At 42.8% G+C, this 26,456-nt stretch overlaps 1 protein-coding gene across 3 annotated transcripts in view; it reads left to right on the top strand.

Annotated features, from left to right (window-relative positions):
• The window catches only part of LOC111152664 (Bloom syndrome RecQ like helicase), a 91,709-nt gene that overhangs the window by 39,764 nt on the left and 25,489 nt on the right, over positions 1-26,456 (top strand). For all 3 annotated transcript variants that reach the window (XM_022511213.1, XM_022511216.1, XM_022511214.1), the window contains 7 exons: positions 1,297-1,488; positions 2,854-2,972; positions 3,842-3,955; positions 6,862-6,960; positions 7,161-7,309; positions 18,696-18,802; positions 21,096-21,256. In XM_022511213.1, coding sequence (XP_022366921.1) covers positions 1,297-1,488; positions 2,854-2,972; positions 3,842-3,955; positions 6,862-6,960; positions 7,161-7,309; positions 18,696-18,802; positions 21,096-21,256 — 941 coding nt within the window. The remainder of the gene's footprint in view (positions 1-1,296; positions 1,489-2,853; positions 2,973-3,841; positions 3,956-6,861; positions 6,961-7,160; positions 7,310-18,695; positions 18,803-21,095; positions 21,257-26,456) is intronic.

Raw genomic sequence — 26,456 nt, 5'->3', positions numbered from 1 at the left:
GATGTGGGACTCGATCCCAGGACGCTGGGATCATGACCTGAGCCGAAGGCAGCTGCTTAACCAACTGAGCCACCCAGGCATCCCCTAAAATCCTTTTAATTCATTCAACAAACACTTATGGCGTGCGCACTTCAGATCCTGTTCTGTGCCGGGTTCTGGTCATAGGTGAGTAACGAGTAGTCCCTGTCCTCCTGAAACTCATAGTTTAGTAGAAGTTTGTTGAGAAGTGCAATTAACCACTGGAAAGGCTGCAGAGAGAAGCCAAGATTAATTTTAAAACGTTACATCAACTCTGTAAAGTCATTGCCAAGTGTTTTTTAACTGAAACAAGTTTCTATGTGTAAGGTTTTATAAAGTACAGCCTTCCCTATTTTTGCCATTAATGACTTAATACCACAGAGGTTGTTCTTAACAGTTATGCTGTTGACCTTTAGAATAACCATTAATGGATTTATTTTTGTAGCACATTAGAGTGTGTCATCCTCGATGTTCGCAATTATCTTTGAGACAGTCAAGTGTTGGGATTAGAGAAACTGCCAGAGCTGGCGTGAGCACCCCTTGTTCTGCGTGCCGAACCGGGGCTGGGAGAGCAGGGCTGCAGAGCAAGAAGCCGAGCGGGGCCGGGGAGGGGGGTGGATGTGAGAGACACGGCGGAAGGAGAGCCGGGGAAGCCGAGATGCCGCCAAGGTTTCAGACCCGGTGACTGAGAAATCTATGACACCATTAGCAGAGCAGGGGAGTCAGGAGGCAGAGCAGATTGGGAGAAAAGCTGAGGAGGGCTATTTTAAGACTTGTGGAGCTTAAAGTGTTGGTAAGCCATTCAGGTGGAAATGTCTTGCAGACATCTGGAGACGTGCCCAGGACCGGAACTTGGGCAGGTATCGGTGGGGACTAAGATCAGAGGACTGAGAATTCCAAAGCAAGAATGGCTAAAAGTCCCAAGCATCTGCAAAGACTCCCACGTGTAAGGGGCAGGTGGAGGAAGTGGAGCTTGGAGAGAGAATTTGAGTAGAAACCCCATGATTGTCTTGAAGGTCAGGAGAGGAGGAAGAAGGGAATAAATGAAATAGTTAGTGGTGGGCGCTGCAGAACGATCAAGGAAGAGACTGGAATTTGGCCTCAGGAAGTTTCTGGCGGCTTTGACATTTGGCAGGGATGAAACCCTGATAAGTGGTTAAAGAAAGATGTGCTGCAGGGATATGTATGCCTTTGATTTTGTGTGGCATGGGGTAAGGGCTGAAACTGACTTGTTAACAATAACGCGCTGATTTTTCTTAACATCGATTGTTTTCTCAGACAAGTCGGCACAAGATTTAGCATCCAGAAGTCTGAAACACGAGCGTTTCCAAAGTCTTAGTTTTCCTCATACAAAAGAAATGATGAAGATTTTTCATAAAAAATTTGGCCTGCATAATTTTAGAACTAATCAGCTAGAGGCGATCAATGCTGCGCTGCTGGGTGAAGACTGTTTTATCTTAATGCCCACTGGTATGTATTTTTAGATGTCAATTGGCAGGAGTCCATTGGCAGATGTTAAATGAAAGTCCTTTAATAGAAATAAAATGCACACCCACACAGTAATTCCATCATGAAGGGACCTCTAGACCTCCCGCGCAGTAGTGAGAAAGTGTACTACCTCACGTCCTCTGTTGACGTGATAGCGCTAATGGCCCTTTAAGATTTTCAACTCAGAGCTTGTTGTGTTCAGTCAATCTAGAATTTCTCTCTCTCTCTCTCTTTCTCTTTCTTTAAGTCTAAATTAGTCTGGCACTTAAAAAATTACCGTCAGAGGCCTTGCCCGCCTCTGGCACTTTATTTGGTTCAGTGTAGTGTTGAAGGGTGGTTAAGATCTTTAGCTCTGGAGTGATGGCCTGGCCTCAGCATGCAGCCCTGCCACTTACTCACAGCGTGACCTTGAGCAAGGCCCTTCAGCCCACGTGCCAGCTGCCTCCTGTGTCCGGTGAGGATGACAGTAAAGCACCTACTTCACAGAATGTCGTGACCATCCGACGAAAAGCGTTTAGCCATAGGTAAAGAAGTAGAATGTGATGTATAGTTCAAAACCAAAAACAAAGTCTTAGAAACTGCTGGCACAAGCTTCTACTATTAGTGGATGGGAGAAGTTGAAAATTAGAGACGAATCATTTTAGGTAGCATTTAACGTGTATTGATTGTCTTACCATTTTGAATTCGAGTTACACGGAGAGATGGGGGTACGTCTCAGGGTGTCTTTCTCTTCATGTTCTGTTAGTATACCCCAGTGTAGTTCTACCCTTCTTTTATCTCAAAGGAATATTGGGAACATTCCCTTATTGATAAGAGTACGGGAGTCGAAGCGTGTGTATTTAGCGTTTGACAGGTTCATGCTAGTTTAAAAAAGTAAGATCCTACAAGTGTTTTCTGATCATCTAAGAAGTGTTAAACCGTGGTCACTATGGTCCTAAGTGATGTATATTTTATCACATTTTAAGTCTTTAAAAATTAAATGTTGTACCAGGTAATTATTTTCATCCTAACACTGTGATAGAACACCCCTTTTACAGTGTTTGGATTTCCCAAGTAGATTTTTAAAGCAATTCTATTGCCTCTAAGTTCCCTGCCCTGATTCGTGCTTTTGCATTCATGTAAGCCTACACGAGATGGCCTAAAAGGTAATTTTCACACATTTAAATTGTCTAAATATTTTGGCTCATTCAGATATGGCAAATTGTTGGCACGGTGCTGAATGTCACTTGGTGTCCTATTAGTTGATTGCTTTTAAATATTACTGTATGATTTAGTTCGTAACTTTTGCCTTCATGCTCTCAAGATTGAACCTGACAGGTTTTGGGGGGGGGTTTTTTGTCCTTTCAGGAGGTGGTAAAAGTCTGTGTTACCAGCTCCCTGCCTGTGTCTCTCCTGGCGTTACAATTGTCATTTCTCCCTTGAGATCACTCATAGTAGATCAAGTCCAAAAGCTGACTTCCTTGGATGTAAGTTAAAATACTACCAATTACAATAAAAAATACTAATAAAGACATAAAAATAATTGTATTTCAGTACTCTGAGTAACCTTTTTCATAAAGTAGTTTGTGAGTTGCAAACATAAAGCACAGCAGTTTCATTAAGTTGTACAAGTCTTTGAAAATTCCAATACAGATAACCTTCTGTAGTTCAGTCTGATTTTATTCTAGAAAAATGTAATTTAGCAAGAACTTTTAACCTATATTTTCCTGATGTGAATTTCTTTTACTAATGTGAACGGATTTCTTTTCTTATTACTGCGAGATCACCACAGTTCCCACTCTCTTCACATCTTAAAATGCGTACACAGGAGCACCCCCACACGGGCGTCCTTTTTCCTCTTGGCCGAGGTTAAGAACGTATATGAATGTATTCTGCCAAATCCTGATTTTTCAAGGTTATGAGCTCCCACCCCTCAATAAGACCGCTGGTTTGATTTTTCTTCCAAAGAATGTGTTTGTGCAGTGCCCATCCCCTGTGGCCCATCAGGCCTGATGCTACTCTCATCGTCCCTGAGCTTTAAAACGCTGGAGATACCTTTGCACAAACTAAAACGAGCCATACGTCAGGATGCAACGCTCTTGGGTACTGAATTCATATTTATCTTATTTATAGATATGAAAAGCAAAAGCAGTAAAGGGGAAAAAAGAGAAGGAAATAAATAATGGGAATATTTTGAGTTAAGGCTAAGTTCTTTTTTTTTTAAATATATGCTAACTACTTACTTCCACTGCGCTGAGATTGTCTTCCCTTTGACCCAGTTTTGATATATGACTTCTAAAACATTTATAGAGACTGAGGATATGTCTGTGCTTATGTTTGCTACTTTTGTGCTTAGATCCCAGCTACCTATCTGACGGGTGATAAGACTGACTCAGAAGCCACAAGTATTTACCTGCAATTATCCAAGAAAGACCCAATTATAAAACTTCTGTATGTCACTCCAGAGAAGGTATGTATTGATACTGTTATTTTAAAATATGGTATTAAAGCTGTGTTAGAAAAACAGCCTAAGTCTGCCTCCTGAGGAGGGAAAAACCCAGTCTTCCCCCCTCTTGTTTTCTCCTCTACCATCACATAGAGTGTTTTCAATCCTGGTGACCAAATGTGTGGACTTTTTCCTCGTTCTGAGCAGCTCTCTGTGACCCCAGCAGGGGGTCCCGCAGTGTTACTCCATGCTGACGGTGTCTGCATGGAGATAGCATCCGATCCCATGGGTTAAGAACTCGGCCCCTCAAGATGGTTCCCACCGTTCTTTAGATGCCAGCAGCAAGTTGAAGGTCCCCAGGTTACCCATAACTTCTGTCCGATGTGGCTAACAAATCAGAGGTTCCCATGACCCCCCCCTCAGGTTCGATTGGTGTACTAGAGCGGCCCGCAGAACTCAAGGGAACACTTCACATTTACCAGCTTATTATGGGATGTGATAAAGGATGCAGATGAACCGCCAGAGGAGGGAGACACAGGACAGGGACTAGGTTGGTCCCGAGCGCAAGAGCTTCTGTCCCTGTGGCGCTGGGATGCCTGACCCTCCACATGTGGACATGTTCACCAACCTGGAAGCCCGCCAAACCCCCAACTCTGGGGGTTTTATGGCTGCCTCATGTCGGCAAGATCATTTCCAGCCCCTCTCCCCTCTCTGCAGGATGGGGTGCTCCTGAGAATTCCAGGCTTCTGATCATGGCTCGGTCTCTCTGGTGAGCAGCCCTCACCCAGAGTCACTGCCCCAGAACAAAAGATGCTCCTGCTGTTCTTAACACTTAAGAATTTAGAAGGGCTTTAGGAGCCCTGCATCAAGGATGGGGTCAGAGACAAATATTAGAACCAGGGAGGCTTCTGTTCTTATCAGTTAGCAAATTACAAAGGTTTCAAGAGCTCTGTGCCAGGAACTGGAAGCAGAGACCAGTATATTTTTCTATTATCTCATTAAAGCCCACTAGAATACATAATATTTTTAGATTCTTGACATAATCTTTTTTAATAAAGATTTTATTTATTTATTTATTTGAGAGAGAGCACGAGCAGGGGGGAGGGGGAGAGGGAGAAGCAGACTCCCCACTGAGCAGGGAGCCTGCTCAGTGGGACTCAATCCCAGGACCCTAGGATCATGACCTGAGCCAAAGGCAGACTCTTAGCCAACTGAGCCACCCAACCGACTGAGTCATTGACATAATTTCTGATACACAGTATAGTACAAGGATTCCTGTATTACTTTTACCCTGAAACCCTAATGGTAACACTTCACTGTAACTGCTTTATTGTTCTCTCTCTTTACTTTTTTCCTAAAATAGTTGAGAGTAGGTTGCAGACATGCTCTTCCTTTCAACCCTAAATACTTCACTGTGCATTTCCTAAAAACAAATTCCAGGGTGCCTGGGTGGCTCAGTCAGTTAAGCATCTGCCTTTGGCTCAGGTCATGATCCCGAGGTCCTGGGATGGACACCGCATCAGACTCTCTGCTTAGCGAGGAGCCTGCCTCTCGCTCTGCCTGCTGCTCCCCCTGCTTGTGTTCTCTCTCTCTGTGTCAAATAAATAAAGTCTTTAAAAATAAATAAATAAAACAAATTCTCTTGCATAACCTCAGAACAATCATTAAAATGAGAAAATTTTTACTGATACAGTACAATGGCTTAATCGATAAACCTCATTCCAGTCTCACTAGTTGTCCCAGTAATGTCCTTTATAGCAAAAGAAGATCCTGGATTATGCATTGCTTCGGTTGTCATGTCTCTTTAAGGTTTTTCTGTCTCTCATGATTTTGACAAATTGTGAAGAGTAAAGGCCAATTGTTTTGAGGATTGTCCCTCAATTCGAATGTATCTTCTGTTTTCTCATGATGAGGTTGATGTTACTCGTCTTGGCAGGAGTATCACAGAGGTGGTGACATGTTCTCGCATCCGAGTGGGAGGCACCGGATGTCTGTTCCTTCTGTTACCGGTCTTGTTAGTTAACTTTGATCACTTGGTTGAGGTGATGTCTGTCCAGTTTCTCCACTACAGAATTCCTTTTTTTGTCGTCATTGCGATTACTATAATAATTACAAAAATAAAGGTACATTTTGGCTTTTGCAATTGGCGGGTATGCTGCTGTGGGATACTCTGAGACTGGGTAAGTATCCTGTTACTCATCAGACTTACCCAAGAGAGTTTTTATCATCCGTTGATGACTCCCTGTCAGTGTTTACTATAATGGATGCCAAATGATGATTTTTCTGACTTAGCTGGCGTTCTCTTATGATGAAGAGCTTTCCCTTTTATCTATTTCTGTATTTATATCAACTTAAAGTGATGGGTTCTTAATTTGTCAGGGGGCTATCATCAGTTCTCATTGTTTATTTGGATGTTCTAATTGTCCTAGATTTGGCTAGTAGAAGAGTTCCAACTCACTGTTTCTGTGTCCTTTTGACATGTCCCTATCTAGATATGGATGCCAGGTTTTGCCATTGCCACTGGGACATCGTTGCTTCTAGGCCCTGTATAGACAGAACCATGAAATACATACATACATACAAGTGTCGCCACCCCCCAAATAGCATGCCCTCCCACAACATACATCTGTAACCCTGTTACCAGCATAAATGTGTGGTGAACCTCAGGTATATTGAGGCAGAAAAAATGCTTTAGAACCACTGACCTAATACATAATTGCTTGCTAAATGGGGGTGAATATTCTAGAGGGCCTCATTCAGAATTTTCTATTACTTCTGCCAATTTTCTTCATACACTGAAGTAAGAACTTCTTTTATATGGAGGTTTTAGTACAGCCTACGTTGTAGTGAAACTTAAAGACAACAGAGCCCTTAAGGTGATGTGGTGTTTAAATGTTTTCAGATCTCTCATGAATACATTTCTGCTCTAGGTCTGTGCAAGTAATAGACTGATTTCCACGCTGGAGAATCTGTATGAGAGGAAGCTCTTGGCACGTTTTGTCATTGATGAAGCACATTGTGTCAGTCAGGTAAATACTGGTTTATGTGACTTGAAATCTCAATACATACTACCAATAGGATATGTATTTTCAGAATAGAGGGAAATTGGTAACTTACTCTTCTAGCTCGCTGAAGAATACAGTGGTTCTCAGTACAGTGAGCAGTGTTTTCTCTTTATGTAAGGAAGATCCAGACAGTCTGAAAAGCAGTATTTTTTTTTTCTAACTAGTGGGGACATGATTTCCGCCAAGATTACAAAAGAATGAATATGCTTCGCCAGAAGTTCCCTTCTGTTCCAGTGATGGCCCTTACCGCCACAGCTAACCCCAGGGTACAGAAGGACATCCTCACTCAACTGAAGATTCTCCAGCCTCAGGTGTAAGTTGCTGAAAGTCCTGAATTAAAACACCCCGGGGGCAGTGATTCCCGGATTGCTGCACAGGAGAATCACAGACTGAGCTTTGAAAACCCCGAGGCACAGATTGCACTCTGTCATTTGGATCAGAATTTGGGGGGCTGGGAGCCGTTATGTTTCTAAAAAGTCCCCAAGTGACTCCAGTGTGCAGCGAAATATGGGAACCAAGCCCTACTGGCTTTTTCCTTACTAAAATTAAAGCTCTATCTGCATAGCTATTTTGGAAGTAGGGATAAAGTATGCGCTGTACCTGATAACTCTAGGAGGTCCCAGGAGCAAATTAGCTTGTGTTTATCTGATTCCGGCTCCTGTACATCCTAGAGCGTACATCAGGAAGTGAACAGATGACCCTGCTCTGTCGTTTTCCCCTGAAGCGCCACTTAATCCAAGATGCTGAAACCCATCCAGAAAGGATGTGTAACAGCTTTTATACTTTGTTTTCATCTCAACAGCAAAGTGCTTCTTCTTGCCACCAAATCCGTAATTACTCGTAACAGAAACTGCTGTAAAGGAGTAGCCTCGCATATCTGGGTTGTACTAGATTGTTCTTCCCATGAGTTGGTAGAGGTGGGTGCATTCTCTCTCTGATAGGTTCACTCGCTCAGCAGATACTTACTCAACAGCTGCTGTGTGCCAGTGAAAATACTTCTCCCTTCTAATTTATCAGGGGTGCTTTGAGTTTGAGGAATGCCTGAAGAAATGACTGAAGTGTTGGAGTGAAGGGTTAAGGCACGCCTTTTGTTCATTTGGAAATACAGACCGTAAGCTGGCTCTCTAAGTATTGTCGGTAAAACAGCAGCCTCGTTCTGCAGGTTACAGGAAGAACCGAAAGTGCCACATGAAGGATATGGGGGAGCATGAGATTAAGACAGCTACAGGGACCTTTGCAGATTAAACTGGCATTCTTGAGCGCACAAATTTTTGAGTCCTCAGAATTTTCTCTGTGAAATCCCAAAATTTGAAATGGAATATTCTACTTTAATCCCATGTGCAGAAGGGTGTTTGTGTAGAATTTGGGGGTGGGGGAGATTTCGCTTCCATAATTGATATACTTCATAACATTATATTTAAGTGTCATATTATGCTTTGGGTTCTAGTGAATAACCTACATGCTAGAAATTCACTTCTGTAAGTACTGCACTGATCTGTGGGAGCCTTTCTTTTTTTTAATAGGCAATGTTTTTAGCTTTTTTCCATTAAATTTATGCCAGATGCAGTCTACTCCTTCTTTTAGGCCAGTCATATTAAATTACCAAATGCACATAGTTAAAAGAAATTATATAAATTCAGTTCACCTTTTGAATAATTTTTTCTAAGTACCGAATTTGTCGTTTTTATTTGAGTAAACATTGCTCATATGCATTCAGAGACAGACACCTTTAAAATCTTTTCCTAGTCATGTGAGGAGATCAGCCTGGAAAAGCAATAGATTGTACATTTCCTGAGTCTAGCATGTGGCACCCTGTGCATAATTGGCACTCAGTGAGAATGAATAAATGGAACATATGGAGGAATTTTGGTAAATGTGGGTAAAATATGAAAATTTGGGCAACTCTGTTGATTCCTTAATATATTTGGTATTTCCATATTTGGGAGAGTTTAAATCTCTTAGTGGAAGTAAAAGATTTTAACAGACTCTTTCTGGTACATTTTTTTCCTGATCTCTTTTGCCAATCGGCCCTTGTTTGGATTAAATTTACCCAGCTGCTGCTGTGTCATGGGCAGGTGAAGGCAGGTCTCCCTAGGGTTGGAGCCTGGCCCCGGTATTCCTCTCTTACAGCTGCTCTGTGCTGATCTTCTTCTTCTTTGGGAAATACGAGGGTAGATAATAAAATAGAGATTTTATTCCTTTTCCTTAGGACCTTAAAATATAAACTGAGAAAGAGGAGACAGACTTATAGACAGCTGATACAACAATGTAGCGTAATACAGTAGTAGCAGGAGCTGACTCTTACATATTTAGCCTATAGGATGTTCCAGGCACTATTCTTGACCTCTTATGTATATGAACTCATTTCTCCACCCAAAAGGCTTATGAGGTAAGTACTCCTATTTTCCTCACTTTGGAATGAGGAAACAGAGGCACAGAGAAGTAACGAACAAGGTCATATGCTTTGCAAATGATGGAGGGAGGACTTAAACCCAAACAGTCTGGTTTCAGAACCCTTTAAATACTTTTTAATAAGTTGCAGAATGAAGTAAGTGGTAATTAGAGATGTAAATTATGACTGCAGGAACTCAGGAAGGCAAGACTGACGATAACCCAAAATAACAACTGGTTGTTAATGAGGAGGGGTCGGATGGGGTTTTATACGGGAAGCGGGCTTTTTAGGCTGAGGAGTCTTTTTTGTAAGCAGCTACATTGAGGTATAGTTTACATACCTTAAAATGCACCTTTTTTTTTTTCTGAAGATTTTATTTATTTATTTGTCATAGAGAGAGAAGCGAGAGCGAGCACAGGCAGACAGAGTGGCAGGCAGAGGCAGAGGAAGAAGCAGGCTCCCTGCCAAACAAGGAGCCCGATGTGGGACTCAATCCCAGGATGCTGGGATCATGACCTGAGCCAAAGGCAGCCGTTTAACCAACTGAGCCACCCAGGCGTCCCAAAATGCACCTTTTTAAAGTGTGCAATTCTAGGATTTTTTTTTTTTAAGTGTATTCACAGTGTTGTGCAATCCCACCCCTACTTTTAGAACATTTCTGTCTCCCTTAAAAGAAACTCCATACCCATTAGCAGTTCCAACTATCCCCCCACTTCCCCAGCCCTAGACAACCACTGATCTACTTCGTGTCTTTATATATTTTTGCCTAAGCTGGGCATTTCATATAAACAGAATTTTAGGGGTGCCTCTGTGGCTCAGTGGGTTAAGCCTCTGCCTTCGGCTCAGGTCGTGATCTCAGGGTCCTGGGATCGAGTCCCGCATCAGGCTCTCTGATCAGTGGGGAGCCTGCTTCCCCCTCTTTCTCTGCCTACTTGTGATCTCTCTTTCTGTGTCAAATAAATAAATAAAGTCTTCAGAAAAGAAAAACAAAACAAAACAGAATTTTGCAGGACTTGGCCTGCTGTGGCTGGCCTCTCACGTAGCACACGTGTCCACAGTTCATCTGCGTCGCAGCGTGCGACAGTACTTCATTCTGTTTCAGTGACAAAAAATACGCCATCGTATGTGTACACTCTGCATTTTATTCATTCATTTATCATGTGGTGGCATTTTGAGTTGTTTCCATTTTGTGGCTGTTATACTTAGGAATACTTATATGAGCCTTTGTGTCTAAGTTGTCACATAGGGGCTTTCGTTTCTCAGGGACATCTGTCCGGCAGGGGCGTCATCGGGCCATGCAAACTGCAGGCGGTTTTCCAGAGCAGCGGCAGCATGCAATGTGTGAGGGTTGTGGTTTCTCCCTGTCTGCTCCAACTCGTGTTACCGTGTGCCTCTTTGGTTATACTCATCCTCGTGGGTTGAAGTGGTGAGGATGGCACTTTCACGGGTGGAGAGTGAGGATTCGGGACTGGAGTTTTGGGCATCAAAGTACAAATTGGTTCCAAGGAACGGATGATAATTCATGGGGTGAGTGGAGAGACCTGGAGAAGGGCTGGCCCTGGGCAGGCAGATCGACGCCCAGTCGCTGGGATCTTGCATTTCGTGATGATAAAGTGTTTGGACTTCGTCCTGTGGGCAGCGTGGCTGGAAGTGGCTTGACCTGAACCCTACGGTAGAGTGATCATGCTGGCAGTGAAACAGAAGGTAGAGCAGAGGAATGAGAGATCGGAGGCCAGACAGCCCCTAGCGTTCTAGGAGATGGTGACGATGGTGGCAGCAGCAGAGGATACAGGGGACGGGGTGGAGGGAAGACACAGCTGAATCCAGGAGACTGATGGCATACGAAAGGCAGACGTCGTGGAAGTTTCTGTGTACAGTTTCTGGTGCGGGTGACCACCGCCACTGACCATAATTGGACGTGCAGGAAGGGAGCAGGGGTGGAGGAGTGGGTAATGAATTTGATTTTTAGCTCAGTGGTACGGGGGATGTTTAAGGGGTGGGTGGGGATGGTCATGGCCTCAGTCTTCCTGCTTTTTGTGGTCATATGGGCCTCCTGAAAGGATTTTGGAAAACCGTACCCCTTGTGTGTTTCTAACCTAACACCAGAAATTTTTCAGCATGAGTTTTAAATAAAGAGAATGTGATCTGTGGTAAATAACATTTTTTAAATAAAATTGTTACCTGGCCCTTTTAAATGTCTCCAGTAGAATATAAATATAATGGAAATTTTGTACCTACTTTCACTCACTTAAAAAACACATTAAAAATTGTTAATTTTATCTTCAAAATTTTCTTTAACAGATAGTTTACATCTTTCCTTTTTCTCTGTGAACTCCTATTTCTCTTTCAGTTTCCCCACAGATTTTTATCCTAAGGTAGTATATTTTTATGCATGAAGTCTTGTTGGTTAATCTACTATATTTACCTGCAAGAAAATAGATGCATAAATTAAAAGTTGTTTTTTTAAATTTCCCATACCAAAATTTTCTTCCAGATCGAACTATTATAATCATTAGTTTATATAACCGGTCAGAATAGTTTAACCATATTTTTCAAATTTTAGCATACATTTTGATTGGGAATGTGTAATTTGATGAGATAGGACTTCTTTCAGCTAGCTGATACAACATTTGTTTTGACAAATCAAAACAGCTCGTATTTCTTATTTTTATAGATGTGAGCATTGAGAACCGTTGCTCACAAAAACATGTAGATGGGAATGGAAAGCATTTATTATAACAGTAACACTCAATTATTTGAATTTTTTCTGACGTATATGCCAAAATTACATAATGATCTGTCATCAAAAATTATTTTTAATGATCTGTCAGCTGACAACTCAAATCCTTTCAATTTTGTGGAAAGTGAAGAATTGTAAACTACTTGACTGGCAAAAATAAGTCAGATCATTAGTTACTCATTTTACTCTTTCTGGGAAACATACTATAAAAAAATACTTGGGGCGCCTGGGTGGCTCAGTGGGTTAAGCCGCTGCCTTCGGCTCAGGTCATGATCTCAGGGTCCTGGGATCGAGTCCCGCATCGGGTTCTCTGCTCGGCAGAGATCCTGCTTCCCTCTCTCTCTCTCTGCCTGCCTCTCCATCTACTTGTGATCTCTCTCTGCCAAATAAATAAATAAAATCTTAAAAAAAAAAAATACTTTACCAGGACTTTTCTTTTCTTTTTTTTTTTTTTTTAAAGATTTTTATTTATTCATTTGACACAGAGAGAGAGATCACAAGTAGGCAGAGAGGTAGGCAGAGGGAGAGGGGGAAGCAGTCTCCCTGCTGAGCAGAGAGCCCAACGTGGGGCTTGATCCCAGGACCCTGAGACCATGACCTGAGCCAAAGGCAGAGGCTTAACCCACTGAGCCACCCAGGCGCCCCTACCAGGACTTTTCTAATGACCATTAACTATTCTTGTTCCTGGGCGCCTGAGTGGCTCAGTAGGTTAAGCATCCAGCTCTTGGTTTTGGCTCAGGTCATGATCTCAGGGTTGTGAGTTTGAACCCCATATCAGGCTCTACGCTGAGCATGGAGCCTGCTGGAAATTCTCTCTCCGTCTGCCTCTCCCCCACCAGTTAATCAGTCAATCAATCAGTATTCTTGTTCCTCTTTCACTGAAATGCATCTTGTATCCTTTACATTCAGAAGAGTTGGGGAAATCAAAATGCTGTTAGTTTCAGTACACTTTGCTGAAACATTTTTAACAATTATATGATTTATATTATATAACAAATATAATTGATATTTTATATTAATATATAATTAATATATTATAATATTATTACTATATTACATATTATAAATCTAGGGTATTTTTATTGTGGGATATGCTTTTAAATAATAGTTTTATCAAAATTTTGTGGCTACCAGTTAGCTCTTTCAAATACTGGGACGTGACTTCTATGTAACTTGGTTGGCCAAGCCAGCGTTTGTTGCCAATCACCTAAATTAAACTTACTTTCATTTATTTAAAAGGAAAATTCTGACTTTCTCAATCCACGTAAACTGTGTGGTACACATCCCCATGACAACTATCTCAGTTTCAGAAGCAACAAGAGCTGAGCACAAATTGATTCCATTTCCTGACACATCGCTTAAAATGACATATGAGTTTGACACCCTAGACCTAATCATAGTTACCATGTTAATGTCAACTGATAAAGTGCTCCCTAAGTGAAGTTACCGTGGAGTCTCAAGCTTTTTTAAAAATAAGATCTTTATTGAGATACAGTTTGGGTGCCTGGCTCGCTTAGTCGGTAGATTGAGACCCTTGATCTCCAGGTGGTGAGTTTGAGCCCCACATTGGGCATGAGCCTACTTAAAAAAAGAGAGAGAGAGAGGGAGATAAATGACATATCATAAAATTCAACCATTTAAAGGTTAGCATTCAGGGCTTTTTTTGTCTTCACAGAGTTATCCAGCCATCCCCCAAATCTAAGCATAGAACATTTTCATCACCCCAGAAAGAAACCTGGTACTCGTTCATGGTCACTCCCCATGTTCCCCTTCTCCTGTGTGCCCATCGGCTTTTCCCGAGCATAGTCTTCTCACGGCTCATCCCTGTGGCTGCATGTATCAGTACCGGGTTCCTTAAGGCTGAATAATCTTCCATTGTATGGGCATTCCGTGTTTATTTATACATTCGTCAGTTGATGGGACCTGTCTCTGGCTAGAATATTTGGTAATTCCAGGGGTACCTGGGTGGCTCAGTTGTTAAGCGTCTGCCTTCGGCTCAGATCATGATCCCAGGGTCCCGGGATCGAGCCCCGCATCGGGCTTCCTGCTCAGCCGGAAGCCTGCTTCTCCCTCTCCCACTCTCCCTGCTTTTGTTTTTATCTTAAAAGAAAAATATTTGGTGATTCCAAACATCCTATTTTCCAATAGAACAGGTAAGACAAACTCTAAGCAACTGCTGACATTCTCAACGTAGCAAACTGTGTACAACCTGGTCCATGTGCTGGGGTTCAGCGGGCCTTTTGTAGTGGAGAGATCTGTTGTGGTTTTGAGTTTGAGATCGGTCATTTTATTTCCTAATGTCATGTCATTTTATTATTTTTAGTAATTTGTTTGACTAAGGTAATTAGGTAACATTTCTAAGGTGGTTTTTTTAAAGATTTTATTTATTTATGTGCCAGAGAGAGAGAGAGAACGCGCGCACACAAGCATGGGGAGCAGCAGGCAGAGGGAGAAGCCGACTCCCGGTTGACCAAGGAGCCTGATGTGGGACTCGATCCTAGGACCCTGGGATCATGACCTGAGCTGAAGGCAGAAGCTTAACTGACTGAGCCACCCAGGCATCCCTAAGGTTTTTTTTTTTTAATTATGACACAAATATTAGAAATTTTTCAGATGATGTGTCAGTTTTTGATAACTGTTTTATTGAGATGTAATCCATGTACCATACAATTCACCTGTTTAAAGGGTACAGTTCAGTGGGCTTTAGTGAGTTGTGTGACCATCACCACAATCAATTTTGGAATGTCTTCCTCACCCTGCAAAAACACCCACGTCCAGTAGTAGTCACTCCCCCTCCCCCACATGCCTGCCCGCAACCACTAGTCTGCCTTCTGTTTGTAGACTTGCCTGTTTTGGTTATGTCATACAAATGAAATCATCTGACCCGTGGTCTTCTGTAACTGGCTTCTTCCACTTAACATGATGTTTTCAAAGTTTATTGCTGAATAATATTCCATTGTATGGGTGTGGCCCATTTTATTTTTTAGTGAGTATCTAGGTTGTTTCCATTTGGGGCTCTTATGACTAATGCTGAAATATATGTTCACACACAGGGTTTTGTGTGGACCTCCTCCTTCCCTTCTTGTGGGCATTCACATAGGAGTGGAAGTACGTACTTGTTGGGTGACTGTTTTTCACCTTCTGCTGAACTGCCAGGTATTTCCAAAGGAGCCATACTGTTTCCCATCCCCACGAGCAGAGTCGTGGGTTCTTATGCTACCTGCACTTGTTGTGGTCTCCTTTTTGACCCAGACCTTTTTTTTTTTTAAATACATAAGACATTGTTCTGAAATTAAAACATGATGTAAAATGTAGGGAAAGGTAACAGGCCATTCTTGTCTATAGTCATTTCAGTGTTCATATGGGTAGGGAGACTCATGCACCATTCCCAACCTAAGCCCAAAGTAACTCAACTGATTTTTAAGACCAGCTACATCAGGGCGCCTGGGTGGCTCAGTCGTTAAGCGTCTGCCTTTGGCTCAGGTCATGATCACAGGGTCCTGGGATCGAGCCCTGCATTGGACTCCCTGCTCAGTGGGAAGCCTGCTTCTCCCTTTCCCCCTCCGTCTGCTTGTGTTCCCTCTCTCACTGTGTCTCTCTCTGTCAGATAAATAAAATCTTTAAAAAAAAAAAAAGACCATCTACATCATTTGTATACCTGGGCAGTTCTTTTTATGCCATCATCCTGTCAGGACTGTGGTTTCCTTTGCTGCAACAGTGATTGTAAATGATTGACTGAGAACGAATGATCGAAATAGTCCATAGACGGATCAGTCTTTTATCTACTGCCTTTTCTTGCCACAATCCGCTATGTGTTCCTCTGCCATTTCCAGCCCTAGAAGAGAGCTCTCAGTGTTTTGTGCATATAAATAGCATAAGAAGGATGGTTTCAAAGTGTTGGTTAGCAGACATCTCACAAGACTTTTAGAGCAAGGAGTCCTGTGACAATAGCCAGCTGTGCAAGAAGCAGCATCATAAGGTGAAAAGCATCTCCCCTGCCACCACTTTGCTCTCGGTGTGTCTGAAATCAGAATATCCCAGCAAACATCAGCGTACTTCATGTCTTGTGTCACACTTTACTCCCAACAGAACTATGTAAAACCCTTAAAAGACATGAAGCCAAGGGTTTCTGGTACTTTGATTAAAGAAAGTTTCAGGAGCACCTGGGTGGCTCAGTTGTTTGAGCACTGGACTCTTGACTTCAGCTCAGGTCACGATCTCAGAGTCGTGGGATCGAGCCCAGCATCAGGCTCCACACTCAGTGTGGAGCCTGCTTAAGATTCTCTATTTTCCTCTTCCCTCCCTCCACCCCTGCTTGTGCATGCACACTCTCTTTTTAAAGATTATTTATTTATTCATTTATTTAAGAGATAGAGAGATAGTGTGGGGGAGGTTAGGAGCAGAGGGAAAAGGACAAGCAGACTCCACACTGAGCACAGAGCCCGACGCAGAAAGTCCACGTGAAAACAGAGAATCTGCCAGTTGATTCCTCTACAGCTATCTTTGCTCATGTAACTTTATTTTTTTTTTTTTAAGATTTTATTTATTATTTATTTGACAGAGAGAGAGATCACAAGTAGACGGAGAGACAGGCAGAGAGAGAGAGAGAGAGGGAAGCAGGCTCCCCGCCGAGCAGAGAGCCCGATGCGGGACTCAATCCCAGGACCCTGAGATCATGACCTGAGCCGAAGGCAGCGGCTTAACCCACTGAGCCACCCAGGCGCCCCTGCTCATGTAACTTTAGAAAGTCTTTGTGAACCCCTTGGGTACGCATACCCCCGTTTCAGGCACTGATTTATAAAGAAGTTGGACTGTGGTTTAGAACACTAAGGTCTAAGCGGGGTGGGGGGGGCAGAAGTTGGGACAGATGGGGATGGCACTGGGTGCTGCTTAAACTGGCAAGTGAAGTCCCCAAAGAAGGTGATGTGGGGGAGAAAAGAAGAGCTGGACATTGGGGAGTGGTCCCGGGACCACTCAAGGAGTAAGCAAAGGAAGAAGATAAGGAGACAAGTTAGAGGAGCATGGTGGGGGCAAGTCTGTGGACTGTGAACATGTCGGTGCTCGTAGTGGGTTTTTGTGAGGCCGGCCAACAACACGGAGTGATGGAGAGGTCAGAGTGAGGTCCTCACAAAGACCAGTGCGCTCCCCGCACTCGGCAAGAACATGACCACAGCCTGTTGCATGGCCTTCTGACTTGCGTCGCAGTCCATTCACACGGACGCTGCCCTCCACACACAAGGCATTCTTCTGTCCTCAAACCAGATGAGTGTATCCTGCCGCTGGCAGCAAACCTGGACCCAACCAGCTTGGATTCAGGGACAAAGACAGAAAGCGAGTTGTTGTATTCCCCATCGTACTTCCCTCTGATCCCCAGCCCCCGTCCGTAGGCATCCTCCTTAACCATGGGTTATTATAGTTACGGTCTCTTTCTTTTCTTCCATCAACACAGGCACGGACATGTCTTTATGCCCTGACCTTAACTGTTACCTCTCCTTCCTGTGGAGATGTCAGAGCCAGGGGTTGGGAGGGGGGTCTTTGCAGGGCCAAGGACCCTGTAACAATCCCCTCACCTTTCTTTAGGTGTTTTTTGCTTATTTGTTTTAATTTTATTTATTTATTTATTTGACAGAGAGGGAGCACAAGCAGGGGGAGCTGCAGGCAGAGGGAGAAGCAGACTTTCTGCTGAGTGGGGAGCCCAATGCAGGACTGGATCCCAGGACCCTGAGAGCATGACCTGAGCTAAAGGCAGACGCTTAACCAACCGAGCCACCCAGACGCCCGTATTTAGTTTTAAAAGCCTAGATAGAAAAATGTGGGTGGAATGGTAACAGCAGAGGCCAGAATGGAGGTGCCAAGAATCGAAATTGGATGTGTGGTTAGTTGGTTGGGGGTGTAAGTGTCTTCTGAGAAACTTAATACTGGAGGGAAGGAAAGAGGTGAGGTGCCGGCCACAGTGGAAGAGACTGAAACACAAGAGACGAAGGAATGGGGAAAAGCTCCCTAAGGAAGCGGGAGGGAGGAAGGGGGCCAGCCAGAGCAGAGGGCCAGCAGAAGAGGAGCATGTCCATCTCCGAGTCAGCCACATCCCCTCTGGGGCACAAAGCAGAGGACAGTGACCCATGATGTGGGTGTGTGTGCTAGCTCCCACTAGCACCCTGCCGTCAGCTCTTCACATACGCAGTCAAAACTTGGGGACACCGATAGCCTGAAATGTGTGTTTTCTCTGATTTTCTTAATCTTTGGAATGTTTTATCTGTCTCTGCTTGTCAACCTCATCCTGGCGACTCTGCTTCTGACTCACCTGTCTTTCTACACGTTCTCTTCTACAGCCCTCCTGACTCCTTGTCATCTCGTCCATACACATTCGCTCCTTATCCCCGTTCTGTCCGCGAGCCCTTCACCTGACTTCCGTTCCGGGGTTCTGATAGGCAAGCTGCCAGTGACCGTGTTCAGCTTGGGATGGCTTGGTAATTAGGTTGGCAAAGTGGAAAAGCAGTTTTCAATGTGTGAAGGTGGCTAAAACTATGTTTTCTTATAATAACAAAATTTTATGTTTGGGACTTCTAGGTTCAGCATGAGCTTTAATAGACATAATCTGAAATACTACGTGTTACCGAAAAAACCCAAGAAGGTGGCATTTGATTGCTTAGAATGGATCAGAAAGCATCACCCACGTGAGTACAGCCATGTGACAGATTATGTCTAGAAGTAATAAATGTCTTTTTAGTACCACAATAGAATATATCAGTGTGCAGACAAACCATAAGTGACTCTTAATCTCACAAAACAAACTGAGGGTTAATGGGGGGGTGTGGGGGGTTGGGATTATGGACATTGGGGAGGGTATGTGCTATGGTGAGTGCTGTGAAGTGTGTAAACCTGGCGATTCACAGACCTGTACCCCTGGGGATAAAAAGATATTATATGTTTATGAAAAATAAAATTTAAAAAAAAAAAAAGAATATATCAGTGTGCATATTAAACATTCCTTGTTATAATAGCACTAACTAGCTATTTATAGAACAGAATATTGCAACTCTCTCAATCCTGGAAATTATAAAATCACATTTGGTTTGATAACAATAAACCCTAAGAAAAAAGTATATGAAATATTCCCTCCTACACACCCGTGTTATACTTCACGATTTCAGTGTCTCTCCTCTGGCTTCTGTTGGTATGAATTACACCGCTTTCTGTGTTAGGGCCTTCTCCCAAGAGTGCCTCTGAGTTCTGTTAACTAAAATGAGATCCTGAAATGCCTGGTGGTTTTCCACGTAACCCCTTTTCTACTTCCCCATAGAGAGGTGTTTCTGTTAACCAAGTTAACCACCTCTGTTTCATTTTTTAAAAACTAGTATACAGGGGCGCCTGGGTGGCTCAGTGGGTTAAAGCCTCTGCCTTCGGTTCAGGTCATGATCCCAGTGTCCTGGGATCGAGCCCCACATCGGGCTTTCTGCTCTGCAGGGAGCCTGCTTCCTCCTCTCTCTCTCTCTGCCTGCTTCTCTGCCTACTTGTGATCTCTGTCTGTCAAATAAATAAATAAAAAATCTTTAAAAAAAAATGTTAAAAAAAAAAAAAAAAACTAGTATACATGTTTGTGGGGCGCCTGGCTGGCTCCGTCGGAGCAAGTGACTCATGATCTTGGGGTTGTGAGTTTGAGCCCCACGCTGGGTGTAAAAATCACTTTTTTTTTTAAGATTTACTTATTTGAGAGAGAGCACAAACAGAGGGGAGGAGGGAGGCAGAGGAGGAAGCAGACTGCCTGCTGAGCAGGGAGTGCAATGTAGGGCTTGTTCCCAGGACCCTGGCATTGTGACCTGAACCAAAGGCAAACGTTTAACCAACTGAGCCACCCAGGTGCCCTAGAGAGCACATTAAAAAAAAGTCTTAAAAAAATGAGTATATGTGTTTGAACAAATCAAACGATGATGGGGCATAGACCAAGAAGTCATCCACAATCTCCCTCCAAAGCCTCCTTCTCCCGGGCAGAGAACATAGATGGTTAGCATGTCTGTCTATACCTTTGGCTCTGCCGCAAGCGAGGACTTTTTCTTTCATACCTTTCATTTTGTGATTCTCATAAAAGTACATATAACACGTGCTCACGAAGAAAACCGAGAAAGCAAGAAGAAGAAAGAAGCAAAAGATAAACCATACTTCCAGACAAGTCACCATTACCATTAGGGGTTTATTTCCTTCCAGCAATTGTGTGCATTTTTCTTTCCATTAGCATACTGTGTCTACAGTTTTTCTACCCTTAACCTGTTTTATATCTTGAGCATTTTCATGGGTTTTTAAAAGAATTTGGAAATCACTTAAAAAGTTTCAGTATATCTTATTTCATAATTCCTTTGTGAATTTCCTAATGTTGTCCATTAAGATTTTTCTAATTTTCAAAAGGAGAAACAAAACTGTTCGTAGAAGTCCTGTACCACTTTATTTCCTAGATGAGTTTCCTAGAAGGAAACTGAATCAAAAGCTCGGAGAATTTCTAAGACTGATACATACTGCTACACACTTTCTGCAGCGTTCGTGTAAAGTGCCTGCCCATTTTATAGCCCATGTGAAGTAGAGCCCAGGCTTCCTGCAGGTCCGCCCCAGGAGTCATTCGGGGGACAGAACAAAAGGTCACGTCTTGTGGTTTCCAGTACACATGAGCTCCTTGCTTGAATTACTCTACCTGTGTGACCCCGCCCCATTATAAGTAGACTGTGAAGATCTGCTTATGGTTTGTGTATTTCTAAGAACATAATGAGGGCACCTGGGTGGCTCAGTTGGTTGAGCATCCCACTCTTGGATCTCAGTTTGGCACTTGATCTCAGGGCCGTGGGTTTGAGCCCCGCACCGGGCTCCACACTGGATGTGGAGTCTACTTTTAAAAAAAAAAAAAGAAGAACATAACGAAAATTGTGTTGTTATTTATGTTAAAGGCTCTCATGTCTTGATACCGTTTTGGTTTCTTGGCAGATGACTCTGGGATAATCTACTGCCTCTCCAGGCGGGAATGTGACACCATGGCGGATACTTTACAGAAAGATGGTCTCGCTGCTCTTGCGTATCACGCTGGCCTCAGTGACTCTGCCAGGGACGAAGTACAGCACAAGTGGGTTAATCAGGATGGCTGCCAGGTAACGTTTTTGGAATAAACAAAGGAAGTCATCTTTTTTCGTATATGAACAAACTTGCACATGCCAGATGAGAACTGTTTTTACTTTAAAGACAGCAAACATCAAAATAAGACTGAAATTTAAAAACAGATCATTTTGAGGCTTTCTTAAGTTGCTTTTTCTTTCTTAAAAAAAAATTTTTTTTTATTTAGTTGTAATTTATATACCGTAAAATTCACCCTTTCAGAGTTTACAAGTCAGTGGTTTTTGGTGTATTCACAAGGTTGTGCAAGCTTCACCACTGTCTAATTCCAGAATATTTCATCATCCCAAAAAGAAACTCCGTAGGATTAAGCAGCCACTCCCCAGTCCCCGGCAGCCACTAGTGGAACCACTGCTAATCTGTCTGTATAGATTTTCCTGTTCCGGGCATTTCGTATAAATGAAATGATACATTATGGGTTCTTTTGTGAGTCATTTCTCTTACTTAGCATAATGTTTTCAAGACATTGTGTATCTTGTTGTAGCATGTATCAGTCCTTCATTTATCTTTGTGCTCCGGACTCCGGATAGCATTGCATGGTATGGCTGTATCCTCGTTTGTTACCCATTCATCAGTTGGTAGACATAGAGTTGCACCCGCTTTCTGGCTATTGGGAATAATGCTTCTGTGAACATCTGTGTACATGTGTTTGTACGAACATGTTTTCAGTTCTCTCAGATAGATACCTAAGAGTGGAATTGCTTAGTCATATGGTAACTCTCTGTTTAACTTTTTGAGGAGCTACCAAACTGTTTTCCAAAGCAGCTACTGAATTTTACGTTTCTACCAGTGATGTATGAGGTTCCAATGTCTCTGTCTTATTTCTACTTTTTATTTTATTTTACTTTATTTTTTTACTATATCTATCCTGGGGGATGTGAAGTGACATCTCATTGTGATTTTAATTTGCATTTCCCTAATAACTAATTGAGTTGAGATTTCTGAGGTGATAGATTTGTCACCCACATGGATCAAGAGGGAGGAAGCTAAGAACACTCTAGGCGTCCTGTACGGTGACAGGTGCCACTGTTGGATAGATCTCTCTAAATACAAGGATGAATTTGAGAAAAACAGCTAATAACTTTTTTTTAGCCTGTGAAGTTTTCAATTCACAAAAAGAGAAATTATCCCGAAGATTCAAGGGAAAAATATCTCTCAAAATTATTTTGTAACAAAAAACAGGAGAAAATCTTAGAGGATATTAGCCTACTGTCCTTGGAAAGGTGTCAGAATACTCAGCATATATGAACTAGAAGTACTTTGCCATAAGAAGATCACAGGCTAAGAGGAAGGCACAAATTTTTTTTAAAAATGCAGTTTATCTAGATAAGAAAATGCACAAAAGGCAAAAAACAAGTAGAATCATTATCAAGACACAAATGGTTCAACTCGGTACAGACATCTGCATCAGTGAGGTAGTGAGTAACTTGAAAATGTCAGCCTAAGAATAATCATTGTATCCAAGAAAGAAACAAGGATGGCTGAAGCAGATACAGTAGTCTGATGTGTTCCAAATGAATCCATAACAAATATTTAACAAATTTAAAAGCATTATCTCAGAGTCACTGGGGGAAAACATACATGTGGACATAGTTCACCACTTGTTTGGTTTACGGAGAGCTGAGAGAAATGATCCGCACAAAGATACAGAGGTAGGGTGCTCTATAAAAAGCAGGCAGGCCTGAGACCGTCTGATTAAATAGTAAAAGCAGGAACACACTGTCTTCAGAATCAAAGGAGGAAAGCTTGGGATTGAAGGATTCACAGCCAGCTCATTGTCACAGATGTTGGGCACAACAGAAAGGCACTTTCAGATAGATCACATCCAGAAATGTATCACCAGCGTATCTTGAGTCAAGTAATCACAGATGCCAGTCTTCACTAATTTGTATATTGCACCAAGCAAAATTCCAGTGTGGTTTTTTTTTTTTCCTTTGATAAACTTTTTCTAAAGTTTGCCTGGAAGAATATTCATGTTAAAGTAACTGAACGAATTTTGGAGGAAAATGAAAACACATGAACACTGGCTTTGCAGTCCATTACAGGCAGATCAGTGACACAGAAATCCAGAATTAGACAGGAAGACATGTAAAACGGAGTACCTGGTTGGCACAGTCAGTTGAGCATCCAACTCTTGGGTTTCTTGATCATGAGATCAAGCCCCAAATAGGGCTCCGTACACAGGGTGGAGTCTGCTTGAGATTCTCCTGAAATAAATAAATAAATCTTTAAAAAAATAAAAAAGGTAAAAACAATATGTGGCAAGGATGATGTTGAAAAATAATGAGGAAAGGAGGATGATCCAACTAGTGGTACGCTTACCTGCTGGGGGGGAATCGTTTTGGATCCTCCTATCAAAATGAATCACAGGTAAATAAAAATATTGGTATTTTTTTTTAAAGATTTTATTTATTTATTTGACAGAGAGAGATCACAAGTAGGCAGAGAGGCAGGCAGAGAGAGAGGAGGAAGCAGGCTCCCTGCTGAGCAGAGAGCCCGATGCGGGGCTCGATCCCGGGATCCTGAGATCATGACCTGAGCCGAAGGCAGAGGCTTAACCCACTGAGCCACCCAGGTGCCCCAAATATTGGTATTTTTAAATGTATGAACTCTGGCTGGAAGAGAGCCTAAGCTTAAAAAGAGCTCGAAAGATTAAAAATCTAAATAACTAAACACTTCTGTGTCGAACAAAATTAAAGGCAATAGCAAAGAACAAACAACTAGGGAAATAATGTCTTCTGCAAATAAAATATCCCAAAACTTCAATGAGAAAAACATAAGTCTCAAATAGTAAATTACCCCAGGCTATCAAGAGACGTCGAAAAGAAGGAGCCACAAAAGGCTAAGTAGAATTGTTTTTCACTGTGCACCTCTGCTAATTATTAAAGGAATCCAAACAAATTAGTGAGAGACCATTTTCACCTCTGTATTAGCAACCTTTTATTAACTGTGGGGGACAGTGCTCTAAGAGATGATTTCCTGCAATGCTCTGAGAGCCTTTCTGGAAAAGAATATGGCAGACTGTTCCAGGAGCCTCAGATCTGAAACGCATGTGTGGAATTTACATCAGTGTTTGTATGGGTTTTGGGGCTTTTTGTAATTGAAGTATACCTGGCGTATACAATATTATGTTACTTTCAGGTATACAGCAGAGTGACTTGACAACTCTGCATTATGAAATGCCTGCCGTAATTGTACCAACCACTTAGAACCATACGAAGTAATTACAGTGTCATTGACTGTATGATAGCGTTATCTTTTTTTTTTTTTAAGGTTTTATTTATTCATTTGAAAGAGACAACGAGAGAGGGAACACAGCAGGAGGAATAGGAGAGGGAGAAGAAGCAGGCTTCCCGCTGAGCAGGGAGCCTAATGTGGGGCTCGATCCCAGGACCCCAGGATCATGACCTGAGCTAAAGGCAGACGCTTAATCACTGAGCCCCCCCAGGTGCCCTGATAGCGTTATTCTTAATAGTAAGTAGCCTGAATGTCCTGAGAGAGTGACTGGGTACATTATAGTGAATTCCTGGCGTTGAAAATGGTTTATGGGGCTCGTGGGTGGCTCAGTGGGTTAAAGCCTCTGCCTTCGGCTCCCGTCATGATCCCAGGGTCCTGGGATCCAGCCCCGAGTTGGGCTCTCTGCTCAGCGGGGAGCCTGCTTCCTCCTCTCTCCGCCTGCCTCTCTGCCTACTTGTGATCTCTGTCAAATAAATAAAATCGGGGCGCCTGGGTGGCTCAGTGGGTTAAGCCGCTGCCTTCGGCTCAGGTCATGATCTCAGGGTCCTGGGATCGAGCCCCGCATCGGGCTTTCTGCTCAGCAGGGAGCCTGCTTCCTTCTCTCTCTCTGCCTGCTTGTGATCTCTCTCTGTCAAAAAAATAAATAAAATCTTAAAAAAAAAAAAAAAAAGAAAGAAAGAAAGAAAGAAAATGGGTTTATGAAGCGGGTGCCTGAGTGGCTCAGTTGGTTAAGCCTCTCTCTGCCTTTGGCTCAGGTCATGATCCTGGAGTCCAGGAATCAAGCCCCACACTGGGCTCCCTGCTTAGTGGGAAAGTCTGCGTCTCCCTCTGAGCCCCCTCTCATACTTTCTCTCCACTCTCTCTCAAATAAGTAAATAAAATCTTTTTTTTTTTTTTTTTTTTTAGTAAATCTTAAAATGGTTTATGAAGAATTTCATAATGATATGAAAATGTTCAGATGCTAGGGATGGAGAAACGTAGGGACAAATGGAACCTAAATGTGTGAAATCTCAGCTATAGAAAAGAAAATTGAGGAACACCTGGGTGGCTCAGTCAGTTAAGCGTCCGACTCTTGGTTTTGGCTCTCGTCGTGATATTGAGGTCTTGGGATCGAGCCCCACATTGGGCTCTGCGCTCAGTGCAGATACTCACTTTCTGTCCCTCCCCACTGCTTTCTCTAGCTCTCTCAAAAAAATACATAAATCTTTAAAAAATTTTTTGAATAGAAAAATAGATGAGAAAAAAGGAAAAAAGCCAATTCTTTTCAAGTTCTTTAAATCTTTACATATAGTATAAATGTTCTGTAATAGCCATGCACACATATATACATACCTGTATATATGTACATAAAACACTTTGATCAAAAATACAGTTTAAGAAAATGGGTGTGTTTTTGTTTCTGTTTTCAGACTGGCTAATCCTCACAGTCAAGGTATAATTATACAGTCACGGACAACCTTGATCTTGTTAGACTTGTAAGATAGACTAAAACCTCATTGTTTTTCTCCACAAAGACATTATTATAGTCTGAAGTTTCAAAAGCAACACAGAAATAAGGAAGTAACAGCTTGACTAAGCCAGTTTTCCCAGTGACACGAAGTAAAGGCTTTAAGAGGGGGAGTTGGCATTGGGGTCGCCTCACTTGGAGCCCGCACTCTGCACCCGAACAGGGGGGCCGCACCCGCACCCCCACTTCTTGGAACGCAGCAGGCCTGCTGGCTGCCTCACCTCCCCGCGCAGCCTCTCCACCTGCTCTCTGCCACTAGAGGCTCCAGCAGACTCTCTCTTTTCCAAGGACACTTCCTTCCATCAAAGTGCCATAAATTTAGAGGGCTGATGAGGCCACAGCCATTCCCAGTGCCACCAAGCACGCCTGTTTGCTGGCCATGTTCTCCATGGCCTGCACTTGCTCACCCTGGCCCTCGGTCACTGAGACCATGT

The sequence above is a fragment of the Enhydra lutris genome, unplaced genomic scaffold (assembly GCF_002288905.1).
Source record: "Enhydra lutris kenyoni isolate GAN:26980312 unplaced genomic scaffold, ASM228890v2 scaffoldscaffold29, whole genome shotgun sequence".
In the NCBI taxonomy this organism is placed as follows: Eukaryota; Metazoa; Chordata; class Mammalia; order Carnivora; family Mustelidae; genus Enhydra; species Enhydra lutris.
The sequence above is the reverse complement of the archived record's forward strand: the minus strand, read 5'-3'. Positions and strand labels throughout refer to the sequence as shown.